Source organism: Danio rerio, chromosome 23 (assembly GCF_052040795.2).
Source record: "Danio rerio strain M-AB ecotype USA chromosome 23, GRCz13ab, whole genome shotgun sequence".
NCBI lineage: Eukaryota > Metazoa > Chordata > Actinopteri > Cypriniformes > Danionidae > Danio > Danio rerio.
The window spans coordinates 48,577,702-48,592,500 of NC_141043.1; the positions used below are offsets into that span (position 1 = coordinate 48,577,702).

At 34.7% G+C, this 14,799-nt stretch overlaps 2 protein-coding genes across 5 annotated transcripts in view; both read right to left on the reverse strand.

The window, feature by feature from the left end:
- tfr2 (transferrin receptor 2) overlaps positions 1-14,799 on the reverse strand; it is a 1,009,002-nt gene that overhangs the window by 722,949 nt on the left and 271,254 nt on the right. The gene's annotated exons all lie outside the window — the stretch shown is intronic.
- Positions 1,227-14,799, reverse strand: part of tsc22d4 (TSC22 domain family member 4) — a 25,596-nt gene continuing 12,023 nt past the window's right edge. The window contains exons 1-4 of one of the 4 annotated variants that reach the window (XM_087306202.1): positions 7,607-7,755; positions 5,944-7,123; positions 4,220-4,271; positions 1,227-1,866 (exon numbers count right to left, since the gene is read on the reverse strand). In XM_087306202.1, the coding sequence (XP_087162328.1) occupies positions 1,726-1,866; positions 4,220-4,271; positions 5,944-6,614 (864 nt within the window). In that variant the 5' untranslated portion in view covers positions 6,615-7,123; positions 7,607-7,755 and the 3' untranslated portion in view covers positions 1,227-1,725. Of the gene's footprint in view, positions 1,867-4,219; positions 4,272-5,943; positions 7,124-7,606; positions 7,756-14,799 lie in introns of those variants that run through there. The other 3 variants (XR_015522973.1, XR_015522972.1, NM_001077734.2) reach the window with 3 other exon arrangements.

Sequence of the window (14,799 nt, forward strand, 5' to 3'; positions counted from 1 at the left end):
ATATATATGACTGTACATATGACTACATATATATATATATATATATATATATACACATTCATTTATATGTACCGCTATTTATATTTACAGTTATATATATGTACAGTCATTTATATGTAGCGTTATTTATATTTACAGTTATATATGTACAGTCATTTATATGTAGCGTTATTTATATTTACAGTTATATATGTACAGTCATTTATATGTAGCGTTATTTATATTTACAGTTATATATGTACAGTCATTTATATGTACCGCTATTTATATTTACAGTTATATATATGTACAGTCATTTATATGTAGCGTTATTTATATTTACAGTTATATATATGTACAGTCATTTATATGTACCGCTATTTATATTTACAGTTATATATATGTACAGTCATTTATATGTAGCGTTATTTATATTTACAGTTATATATGTACAGTCATTTATATGTAGCGTTATTTATATTTACAGTTATATATGTACAGTCATTTATATGTATATATATATATATATATGGGCGAGGCAGTGCGCAGTAGGTAGTGCTGTCGCCTCACAGCAAGGTCGCTGGTTCGAACCTCGGCTCAGTTGGTGTTTCTGTGTGGAGTTTGCATGTTCTCCCTGCCTTCGCGTGGGTTTCCTCCGGGTGCTCCGGTTTCCCCCACAGTCTAAAGACATGCGGTACAGGTGAATTGGGTAGGCTAAATTGTCCATAGTGTATGAATGTTTGTGTGGATGTTTCCCAGAGATGGGTTGTGGCTGGAAGGGCATCCGCTGCATAAAAAACTTGCTGGATAAGTTGGCGGTTCATTCCGCTGTGGCGACCCCGGATTAATAAAGGGACTAAGCCGACAAGAAAATGAATGAATATATATATATATATATATATATATATATATATACTTGTCGGCTTAGTCCCTTTATTAATCCAGGGTCGCCACGGCGGAATGAACCGCCAACTTATCCAGCAATATATATATATGATGCTCAAATACTCATAATACCAGATCTGCAGATACACTCAGGTGCAGTAGATGATGTCTTCACATTCCAGTAGTAATTAAACTTATTATAAGTCCACATTAAAGTGTGAATAAATGTGATATCAGTGTATTTAGTCGATTTAGAAACACCGGTCCTTGTAACGATGACATAACTATTCAGCTGTTGATTGTCCGACAAGATGTTTCACAACAACATGTAATTAAAACCAAGCCTAAAACAAATGCACATATTTTGTAAGACGCTCATCATATTTTTATTATGTTTCTGCAGTGAAATGCTCAGACAGCGGGGCTAGTGAGAGTTATTTATTAGAGCAGTCATCGTTACAGATCAGATCATTATTCACTAGCAGATAGGAAGAGCCAGTTACCTAACCTAAACTAGTCTTTCCATCCGCCAGGGGTAGTTTAGGAGTAACCATGGCAACATTAAAAAAAGACTTGTTAACCTAGAAGTGAGCAGTGCTTTCAAACCCACACACACACACACTGACAACACACACACACTGACAGTAATAAATAAGAACTATTTAGGGTGTCATAAATCAATTAACGTTATTTAATTACCTCTTAATTAAAGCAGCGCTATCATTCATTACTGCGGTTTTTAAGGCACTAACTGGTCAATACTGCACACACTTCCGTCTTCCCTTCCCTTCTTCTGGGCTCTTTTCTAATTGAACTACGTCTCCCGTGATGCACTGCGGTGCCGGTGTCATGTGTCGGGGCTCAGTCTCGGTCCTTGAGGGCTCGGAGGATGTAGTTTTCTCTCTCTAGCTGAGCGTTTCTCTCCGAGAGCTCTTTGATCTGTTCTCTCAGCACCTCCACCTCCTCTCGCACCGCCAGCATCAGGTGAGACTTCACCAGGTCCTGCACGCACACGCACACACACACACACACACACACAGTGATTTATCCTGCAGTGAAAGTTTACATCTGATTGGGGGGCAGGGTTTTATTTGAATATGATGATGTACTTCCAATTGAAACAGAATATTGAGTAGAGGGCGGAGTTTCATGGTGACAATGTATTTACAACTGAAATAGAATATTGAGCAGGGGCGGGGTTTTATTTTACTATAATGATATACTTACAACTGAAACTGAATATTGAGTATAAGGCGGGGTTTATGATGATGATGTATTCCCAACTAAATATTAAATATTGAGCAGGGGCGGGGTTTTATTTCAGTATGATGATGTACTTCTAACTGAAATTGAATATTGAGTAGGAGGCGGGGTTGATGATAATGATGCATTTCCAACTGAAAATAGATATTAAGTAGATTAATTAAGTAATTTATTAAGTAGTATTAATTTCAGTATGATAATGAATTTTCATATAAAATGGAATATTTAGTAGGGGGTGGAGTTTCATGATAAAGTTGTATTTCTAACTGAAATAGAATATTGAGTAGAGGACGGTGTATTATTTTAATGTGATGATGAATTTTCATCAGTAGGGGGCGGAGTTTCATGATAACGTATTTCAGACTGAAATAGAATATTGAGCAAGGACGGGGTTTTATTTCAGTATAATGATGTACTTACAACTGAAATTGAATATTAAGTAGGAGGCGGGGTTTATGATCATTATTTACTTTAAACTGAAATGGAATATTAAGTAGGGGCGGGTTTTTTGTGAGGATAATGTTCCTCCAACTGAATTTGAAAATTGAGTAGGAGTCAGGGTTTATGATAATGATGTATTTCCAACTGAAATTAAATATTGAGTAGAGGACAGTGTTTTATTTCAGTATGATGATGAATTTTTATTTAAAATGGAATATTGAGTAGGGGGCGGAGTTTCATGATAAAGTTGTATTTCTAACTGAAATAGAATATTGAGTAGGGGTGGGGTTTTATTTCAGTATAATGATGTACTTACAGGCGGGGTTTATGATAATAATAATAATATTGAGTAGAGGACGGGGTTTTATTTTAGTGTGATGTATTTTCATCAGTAGGGGGCGGAGTGTCATGATAACATATTTCCAACTGAAATAGAATATTGAGTAGGAGTCAGGGTTTATGATAATGATGTATTTCCAACTGAAATTAAATATTAAGTAGAGGATGGGGTTTTATTTTAGTGTGATGATGAATTTTCATCAGTAGGGGGCGGAGTTTAATGATAACGTATTTACAACAGAAATAGAATATTAAGTAGGGGCGGGGTTTTATTTCAGTATAATGATGTACTTACAACTGAAATTGAATATTAAGTAGGAGGCGGGGTTTATGATAATTATTTACTTCAAACTGAAATGGAATATTAAGTAGGGGCGGGGTTTTTGTGAGGATAACGTTCTCCCAACTGAATTTGAATATTGAGACGGGGTGGGGTTTTATTTCAGTATAATTATGTACTTGCAACTAAAATTGAATATTGAGTTGTCAGTACAATGATGAATTTCTAATTAAAATAAAGTAGTGAGTAGAAGGTGTTTATGATTATGATGTATTTCCAACTGAAACAGAATATAGAGTAGGGGTGGAGTTTCATGACGGTGATGTATTTCCAACTGAAATGGAATATTAAGGAGGGGTGGGGGTTTTATTTAAATTTAATGAATATCCTATTTTGAATTTCCTGTTTTGATATTAAATATCCTGTTTATAATATCATAATACACTTCCAGTTGAAGTGGAATATTGAGTAGGGTGCGGGGTTATATGTCAGTAAAATCATGTATTTCCAACTGAAATGGAATATTAAGAAGGGGCGGGATGTTATTTCAGTATGATGATGTATTTGCATTTGAAATTGAATATCGAGCAGAGGGCAGTTTTTTTCAGTATAGTGATGTACTTACAACTGAAATCGAATATTAGTGTGAGGCGGGGTTTATGATGATGTGTTTCCAATTTAATTGGAATATGGAGTAGGGGGTGGGGTTTCATTTCAATAGGATGATGTACTTCCAAGTAAAAATGGAATATTGAGTGGGGGGGCGGGGTTTATGATCTTTTTAACCCCACCTCTACTAACATTTGGAGGGGCGTGGCTAAGCATATTTCACCCAATCATTAGTCATTAGAAAAAGACTGCTGTTCCAAAAATTGAAAAGATGGTAAAGATTACCAAAACCAACTGTTTCCAGCAGATTAACATGCACAGATTAGTTATTCACTAGCATTGTGTGCAAGAAAAACAGATATTGTTCATTTAATTTTATTCAGACTTGTGATATGTTCTGCTATAGTGGCGGATCTCACTCACCATGGCTTGCTCGATCTTGTTATCGATGGCGATCATACTGCTGTTCGATCCACTGTGACAGAGACAGAGATCGACATATATTACATTACATAAGAACAACAATTCCTTTTTAGTTTAATGCAGTACAAACATATATATGCATACATACACAGCTATAGAACACACACACACACACACATCACTTGAAAATGTTGAGCTTCACTGAATGTATTAGCCATGGGTTTGAGTAAAATGTTATTTGTCTAATAATAAACTAAACAATATTTTTATTAATATTTAAAGCAAACGTTTTTCATAAAATGAATGTGCATCTTGGCCTTTAAGACATTATAATGTAATATTTGAAAATGTGAATGAATATAGGTGCATGGAAACCCACAGCGGGTGATATGTGGAGCACTAGCGCTGCTGGATGTTCTTTACTCTGCTCTTATAATCCCGATGCTTGACCTGAATGAGGTCTTCATGAGCAGCTCTGAGAAAGGCGGTGTGTGTGTGTGTGTGTGTGTGTGTGTGTAACACTGATGCTATTGTTCTGAGAGCGGCTGCAGCACATGGTTCTCATAACCTTGATGGAAACAGAAAACCGCACACTCAAGGGCCACGCTCTCAACAACCACAAATACATCATAAATATCCTGAAGAACGACTGCAGTAACTCAATTAAAGACACACACACACACACACACACACAACCACAACCACACACTGAAGAGTACTCAAACACACTGCGGACTCCAGCTAAACCAGCTACTGTGGAGGAGCAGGAAGAGGGCGGAGCCTGATGATATATTAGCATGAGGGCGGAGACAGAACTCTGCTTTCTAATTGGTTGACGAGGCTTTTAGATCCTTTCTCACTTGCTATTAAGTGAAGGTTTCTTGGAGGTTGCTATGCTGTTTCTAAGCAGCTTATTGGCTATTTCTAGGAAGTTACTGTGCTATTATTAGGCAGCTTATTGCCTGTTTCTTTATGGTTGATTTTTTCTAAGCAGCTTATTGGCTGTTTCTTTATGGTTGATTTTTTCTAAGCAGCTTATTGGCTGTTTCTAGGAGGTTGCGATGGTGTTTCTAAGCAGCTTATTGGCTGTTTCTATGAGGTTGCGATGGTGTTTCTAAGCAGCTTATTGGCTGTTTCTATGAGGTTGCGATGGTGTTTCTAAGCAGCTTATTGGCTGTTTCTATGAGGTTGCAATGGTGTTTCTAAGCAGCTTATTGGCTGTTTCTAGGGGGTTGCTATGGTGTTTCTAAGCAGCTTATTGGATGTTTCTATGAGGTTGCGATGGTGTTTCTAAGCAGCTTATTGGCTGTTTCTATGAGGTTGCAATGGTGTTTCTAAGCAGCTTATTGGCTGTTTCTAGGGGGTTGCTATGGTGTTTCTAAGCAGCTTATTGGCTGTTTCAAGAAGGTTGCTATGGTGTTTCTAAGTAGCTTATTGGATGTTTCTAGCAGGTTGCTATGGTGTTCCTAAACAGCTTATTGGCTGTTTCTTGGAGGTTGCTATGGTGTTTCTAAGCAGCTTATTGGCTGTTTCTTGGAGGTTGCTATGGTGTTTCTAAGCAGCTTCTTGGCTGTTTCTTGGAGGTTGCTATACTGTTTTTAAGGGTTTCTAAGGGACTTATTAGCTGCTTCCTATTTGACATTTCTAGAAGAGCGCTATACAGTTTGCAGTGGTTTCCAAAGGCACTCGTCAGCTGTTTCTATGAGGATGCGAGGTGATTTTACCTGTGGAAGAAAAGCAGAAGGGAAAGGAGAGTGGCGTCAGAGGGGCGGGGCCTGTGTTTGTGAAATAAAGTTCCGCCCCTGTCCGCTCTCACAGAGGAAGCCAGTGAGCTCCATTTCTGGTCACAAACAGTGGACCTGCAGGATGACGCAGATGGCCCAGATCTGGGACTGTTTTTAGAGTGCAGTGTTTGACTTTGGCCAACAGGTGGCGTAGCTGTATCTGTTCCTGTCTCTGAGCTGACAGCATGTTTGGATGTACTCATTCTCAAATCTGCTGGTTTGTCTCTAAGTTTGCTTCTGGACACAGTTTGTGGCAAATGCTTGCTGCTGATTGGCTCCCTAGTTGCCATGGAAACCACTAATCTGCCAGCCCTCGGATAGCAATCCAGCTTCCCGATTGGCCAAGAATCCCGAAGCTTTCGAACTCCATTAGTGTCTCGCAAAGTCACATTCCCACTTCCTGCTCCTCCTCCATGGAGGTGTGGCCTACGAATGACAGCCGAAGGGGCGGGGCTTGGTGTGGAGGGGTGTGGCTTAGTAGCAGTTTCAGCAGGATGTTTTGTCTTTTCTTTCTGAGTTTGTTCATTAGAGACACAAGGAGGAAGAGACAAGGGACGAGGCTGTTTTTTGCTTTCAAATATGGAGACCATCTTCCGTACACTGACAAACATGGCGGGAAACTGGAAAACACATCCAAAGGAAGCTCAATCATGAACGTGGTTGTTTTTTTTCACGCAGCGACAGGAAAAGTCATCATGTAATTGTTTCCTCTGACCTCTTTCTGAAACGTCCGGTGAGGATTTGACTCATTCAGTGACAAAATACCCACAAAAATCCCTGTTCACATCTGCAGAACAAGAGTAAACTTTACTGCGGTGAAGCTCAGCAGTATTATAGCAGTACCATACTGTTACTAAAAAAATGTAATTAGCTAATTGGTAAAGCAACATTTCCTATTTGCATTTCGTTTAACTTCACATACTAGAATAAATAAAATAAAAATAAATATTGCAAACGTCCCGTTTTATGTATTAAAACTCAGAGATATTATCGTGAACTAAACCTATAGCTAAAATGAGAAAAACAATGTAATTTATAGTAAAATATACACATTAGATAAACTGAAAGCAACTAACAGAAATATGCAGCATGAATATTTAAAACTGAAGAACTAAAACTACTAAACTAACCAGTAATAAAAAACAACTAAACATTTCGATAGATATAATAACTTATTCAAATAAAAGTAAAATTAGAACCAAATAAATAACACTAAAACAATACTGCAATGTTATTTTAATAACATTTTAATAAAACAATAAATACGTATTAATAAATAATAAATATTTCACAAAAAATAAAAACTAAATTGAATCTCCTCTGTTTAATGGAGAATTTTTTTTAATTTAATCATTTATATTTTTAAGATTCATGGATGCATTAAGATTATGCATGCATGAATATTTAAATCTGAAGCACTAAAACTACTAAAACTATAAAAAAATTAAGGGAAAATAAAATTGTGGATCTGTTTTTTGTCTCTGTTTAACAGACAAATATTATCATGTATATGATTTAAAGTAAAACCTAAACATTAGATGAATTGAAAGCAACTAACAGAAATATGCAGCATGAATATTTAAAACTGAAGAACTAAAACTACTAAACTAACCAGTAATAAAAAAACAACTAAACATTTCGATAGATATAATAATTTATTCAAATAAAAGTAAAATTAGAACCAAATAAATAACACTAAAACAATACTGCAATGTTGTTTTAATAACATTTTAATAAAACAATAAATACGTACTAATAAATAATAAATATTTCACAAAAAATAAAAACTAAATTGAATCTCCTCTGTTTAATGGACAATTTTTTATTTTTTTTTATTTAATCATTTATATTTTTAAGATTCATGGATGCATTAAGATTATGAATGCATGAATACTTAAATCTGAAGCACTAAAACTACTAAAATTATTAAAACTTAAGGGAAAATAAAATTGTGAATCTGTTTTTTTGTCTCTGTTTAACAGACAAATATTATCATGTATATGATTTAAAGTAAAACCTAAACATTAGATGAATTGACAGCAACTAAAAGAAATATGCAGCATAAATATTTAAAACTGAAGCGCTAAAACTACTAAATAGAAATTACTAGAAACTAAAATTAAATTAAATATAAAGTAAAACCACTTTTAATTAAAACAATGAAAATAAAATGTTAATTATTTAAATAAGATGCAAATGTGAATTCAAACATCGGCAATAAAACTAAAATAAAATTGCAGCGCATACACTGATTAGCATTATTTATATGGTAAATATCTGACTACGGTATGTGACACACTAATAATATGTTATAAAATCAAATAAAATCTGAAACTAGCTAACAAAAACATGTGTGTATATTTAAAATTGAAGCACTAAAATTATTAAATTAAAATAATAAAAACTGTAATAAAATATAAGGTCAACCAACCAGTATTACATAAACAACAACTAAAAAGTTAAATAGATATAATAGCCTATTTAATCAAAAGTAAAATTAGAACCAAATAAATAATACTAAAACAATACTGCAATGTTATTCTAATAAAATTTTAATCAATTAATAAATAAAAATTAATAAATATTTCATAAAATATATATTTACTGTACAAAAAAACAAAAGTGAATCTCCTCCATTTACTGGACACAAATTAGTTGATTTAATCAATCATTTATATTGTTAAGATTATGCATGCATGAATATGTAAATATGAAGCACTAAAACTATTAAATGGAAATTAATTTTAAAAAAGAATAAAAATTTATGAAAATTAAGGAAAAATAAAATTGTGAATCTCTGTTTTTTGTCTCTGTTTAAAAAAAAAACAAAAACAAAAACAAAAGTGAATCTCTCTGTTTAATGGACAAAAATTATTTAATTTAATTAATCATTTATATTTTTAAGATTCATGCATGCATTAAGATTATGCATGCATTAATATTTACATCTGAAGCACTAAAACTACTAAAATTATAAAAAATTAAGGGAAAATAAAATTGTGAATCTGTTTTTTGTCTCTGTTTAACAGACAAATATTATCATTTTGAAAATTAAAGTAAAATATAAACATTGTATGAACTGAAAGCAACTAACAGAAATATGCATGGTGAAAAATTAAAACTGAAGCACAAAAACTACTAAATGGAAATGAATAAAAACTCGAATAAAATCAACCAACCAGTAATTAAAACTACTAAAAACTTGAATACATATGAAATAGAATAGTTATAGAATTATTTATTTATATATAAAGACCATAAAATTCATATTAAAACATAAACATTTTAATAACATAAAATAAAGTGAATAACATAAAATATTGCACAACCAAAAAGCCCCTAAAAATTAACTGTCCAGAAAAAAATGTGACTGCCCTCTGTTTATCAGAATTTTTTTATTATTGAATTATTCATTAATTAAATATTTTTAAAACTAAGCATGCATAAATATTTAAAAGTGAAGCACTTCTGAATGGAAATGAACAAAAACTAAAATAAAAATAAAATAAAAAAATACTACAATATGTGAATCTCCTGTGTTTACCGGACTAAGATGAAAAAAACCCCCATAATAATCAAGTAGTAATAAAAAACACACTAAAAATATAAATCATAAATAAAATAATAAATAAATAATTGCAATAATTTAAATATGAATCAGAAGCATATAAATACTGCAAGCATGAATATTTAAAGCTTAAGCGCTAAAACTACTAAATCAAAATAAAAATTTATAATAATTAATGCAAACTTTTTTTCACTAACATATTTGTGAATCTCCTGTGCTTATCAGACAAAAGTGATCAATTTACTCAAATAAAAAATGAAAAATACCCAGCCAGTAATAAAAAAACACTAAAAAAGTAAATTAAAATAGTTAAATTATTAAAATAATTGCAATAATTCAAATATGGATCAGAAGCATTTAAATAATTCTAGAAATACTAGTTATTTGCATATGATTTAAATAGAAAATATCCTAAATAAATGAATAAAAAGGCAGCTGCAGTAATTGTGTAGCTACTCTAAATCTGCCACCAATCAGAATATGAAACTCCTGCAGTGTTTTCTCTTAGTAATGTTGAGTAAAGCGCTCACTGACGTTCCTCATCACGAGTTCTGCATCTCTGAACACCCTGTTGTGCTGAAATCCATCACAGAACTGCAGATTAGAGTAATCTGGGGGAAAGTCCACCTGCTGGAGCCGCGATCAACACAAACGCTGATCTCCAAGTGTGTGTTTTTGCTTTCTTATGACACACACACACACAAACACATGTAAATATGTACAGTTAAACACACACACTGTTTCATTCTGTTCTCCGCCCACTCTCTAGCTTGCCCAATCACATCGCATGCTGTGATTCTCTGCCCACCCACATGGATCCCAACATTCCTTACTCCGCCCACATTCTGCTTCATACAATCCAACACACACACAGCGTTCACATTCACACACACAAGCTGCATTCACATACACACACACACACACACACACACACACACACACACACACACACACACACACTTTAGATTAATAATCTGATATTTGTGTGTGTGTCTGTGAGAATTGATATTTTATTTATGTATGTTGCAATAACTTTTGGATTGCTTTACAGATTACTAATATACTGTATAATATAAACATTAAAACTATATAATCAGTGTTATTGTTTAAATTCATGTTCATTATTTTCTAGTACATGAACCTGAATATGATTCCCGAAAATAATATATATATATATATATATATATATATATATATATATATATATATATATTAAACAGTTCTCTCTATATACAGTGCTCAGCATCGAGCATCGTCATGTTCAAGAAACCAGTCTGAGATGATTGAGCTTTATGACATGCTGCGTTATCCTGCTGGAAGTAGCCATCAGAAGATGGAGACACTGTGCTCATAAAGGGATGGACATGGTCAGCAGCAATACTCAGGTAGGCTGTGGCGTTGATGCTCAATTGGTACTAATGGACACAAAGAAAATCTCCCCACACCATTACACCACCACCACCAGCCTGAACCGCTGATACAAGGCAGGATGATCCATGCTTTCATGCTGTTGAGGCCAAATTGTGAGTCGAGCATCCGAATGTGTCAGCAGAAATGGAGACTCATCAGAGCAGCAACGTTTCTCCAATCTTCTATTGTCCAGTTTTGGTGAGTCTGTGTGAATTGTAGCCTCAGTTTCCTGTTCTTAGCTGACAGGAGCGGCACCCGGTGTGCTCTTCTGCTGCTGTAGCCCATCCGCCTCAAGGTTGGCCGTGTTGTGTGTTCAGAGATGCTCTTCTGCAGAGCTCGGTTGTAACGAGTGCTTATTTGAGTTACTGTTGCCTTTCTATCAGCTGGAGCCAGTCTGGCCATTCTCCTCTGACCTCTGGCCTCATCAACAAGGCATTTGCGCCCACAGAACTGCCGCTCACTGGATATTTCCTCTTTGTTCCTCTTTGTTATTCTCTGTAAACCCTAGAGATGGTTGTGCGTGAAAATCCCAGTAGATCAGCAGTTTCTGAAATACTCAGAGCAGCCCGTCTGGCAGCAACAACCATGCCACGTTCAGAGTCTCTTAAATCCCCTTTCTTCCCCATTCTGATGCTCGATATGAACTGCAGCAGATCCTCTTGACCATGTCTACATGCCTAAATGCACTGAGCTGCTGCCATGTGATTGGCTGATTAGAAATTTGCGTTAATGAGCAGTTGGACAGGTGAACCTAATAAAGTATATAAGTATATATATATATATATATATATATATATATATATATATATATATATATATATATATACACACAGTTGAAGTCAGAATTATTAGCCCCCCATTTATTTTTTTCTAAAATTTCTGTTTAGCGGAGAGCAGATTTCTCCAACACATTTCTAATCATAACAGTGTTAATAACTCATCTCTAATAACTGGTTTATTTTCTCTTTGTCATGATGACAGTAATTAATATTAGACTAGATATTCTTCAAGACACTAGTATTCAGCTTAAAGTGACATTTAAAGGCTTCACTAAGGTAATTAGGATAAAGTTAGGGTAATTAGGTAAGTCATTGTATAACAGTGGTTTGTTCTGGAGACTATCAGGAAAAAAATATTGCTGAAGGGGCGAATAATATTAACCTTAAAATGGGTTTAAAACAATTACAAACAGCTTTTATTCTAGCCAAAATAAAACAAATCAGACTTTCTCCAGAAGAAAAAATATTATCAGACATACTGTGAACATTTCCTGAATCAGTTCAACATCATTTGGCAAATATTTAAAAAAGAAAAAAAAATTAAAACGGGGGCAAATAATTCTGACTGTTTAACTGTATATATATATATATATATATATATATATATATATATATATATATATATATATGTATATATATATATATATATATATATATATATATATATATATATATATATATATATATATATATATATATATATATATATATGTATATATAATAGCCCCTTTCACACATACAGACCTTTCCGGAAAATTGCCGGCAATTTTCCGGAAAGGTTGTATGTGTGAACAGGTCCTTTTTGAAAATACCGGTAAATTCGTTCTGGCTATTTTCCGGAAAGAGAAGTTGTAACATTACCGGCAATTTGCCGGAATGCTGCGCTGTGTGAACGCAGAAGGAAGATTCCCGTAATAAGCGCGTGCACGTCTAGAACGTGCTGACGTGAGACGTCTGCTTTAGCCAATCACAACAGTCAGACGCATTCACGTGCGCGCGGTTTGTGAGAATAAAAGCCTTTGAATATTTTTCCAGACACATTTAGCTGCTAGAAGTTAGTCAGATCACGTTTATATGTTCTTCTTAATGCCAACTGTGTAAATAATCATCGACGAGATGCTTATGATAAGCCCTTGTTTGTTTACCTTCAAGCTTTGCGTGCGCCTATGAGCGCCTGCACACGTACATATTATGAACATCTCGACATGAGAAAGTGATCCTGCGAAAGTTGTTCACAATATTGATCATCCACAGAGTTTGTAATTTAGTCAAATGTTTACAAATACAAGCGCAGCCGTTTAAAGCTCATTTGTGGTGAATGATGTCAGAATTTACCGGTATTTTGGAATGGATGTGTGAATGCTCTTTTCCGGAAAATTTCCGTAACGTCCTCGCCTGTGTGAACAGCGCTTTTTTGAATATACCGGTAAAGTCGTTCCGGAAATTTTCCAGATATTTACCGGTATCACTGTGTGAAAGGGGCTAATACTTGATTTCAATGTATGTCATTGTAAAAACTCTCATCCGGGAACTGTGAAATATCTTGGCCATTAGGGAATGTCTTCATATACAGTTGAAGTCAGAATTATTCTTTCCCCTTTTAATTATTTTCTTTTTTAAATATTTCCTAAATAATGTTGAACACAGCAAGGAAATGTTGACAGTATGTCTGATAATATTTGTTTTTCAGCAGAAAGTCTTATTTGTTTTGTTTCGGCTAGAATAAAAGCAGTTTTTAAATTTTTAAACACTATTTTAAGGTCAATATTATTAACCCCTTTAAGATATATTTTTCCCAATAGTCCGCAGAACAAACCATCGTTACACAATAACTTGCCTAATTACCCTAACTTTACCCTAATTACCCTAGTGAAGCCTTTAAATGTCACTTTAAGCTGAATACTAGTGTCTTGAAGAATATCTAGTCTAATATTATGTGCTGTCATCATGGCAGAGAGAAAATAAGTCAGTGATTAGAGATGAGTTATTAACACTATTATGATTAGAAATGTGTTGGAGAAATCTGCTCTCTGCTAAGCAGAAATTGGGGGAAAAAATGAACAAGGGGGCGAATAATTCTGATTTCAACTGTATGGCCATGCGTTGTATGGTTGGTAAACACAACACGCAGCGCGTCGACTCAAGTGTGTGAAGCGGCCAGGAGAAAACATTGAGCAAATATTGATGATGGAGTCAAATATCAGCCTCACAGTTGATCAACAGAACCGAGACGCCTCACAGTGTGTGGCTGATCTGCATCTCTCTCTGTGTGAATGTGTGTGTGTGTGTGTGTGTGTGTGAGAAAGAGCAAGAGAGTGCGTATGAGAGTGAAAAAGTACGCAAGTGTGTGTGTGTGAAAGTGAATAAGTGTGTTTGTGTGTGCGCATGTAAGTGATTGTAATTTGTCTATGTGTGTGTGGGTTTGTGTATGTGTGTGTATTTGAGAGTGTGTATAGGAGTGAAAAAGTGTGTGTGTATGAGAGAAAATAAGTGGGTAAGTGTGTGTGTGTGGAGGTAAATGAGAGAATGAGAGTGTGAGTTTGCATATGTTTGAGTGTGTGTATGTTTGAGAGTGTGTATCAGAGTGAAAAAGGTCATGAGTGTGTGTGTATGCAAGTAATTAAGCGTCTAGTGTGTGGTTGTACAAATGTGTGTCTATACGAGCGTGCATCTGTGTGTACAAGTGTGTCTGTAGAAAGATTGCGTGTGTGAGTTTGTGTCTGTGTTTGTGTGTGTATATATGTATGTGTGTGTGTGTTTGTTTGTATGAGAGTGTTTGTGTCTTTGTATAAAAATGTGTATATGAGGGTGTGCATGTAAGTGTGTGTCAGTGTAAAAAAACAAATATGTGTGTGTGCGTGTGTGTGTATGACAAAGTTTGTCTGAGTATGCGTGTATGAGAGAGAGATTGTGTGTGTGTTTTTATGTGTGTTTATGTGGGTGTATATACGAGATAGGAAAACGTGTGTGTGTGTGCGTGCGTGTGTGTGTGTGTGTGTGTGTGTGTGTGTGTGTGTTTAAGATCAGCCATCTGATCTG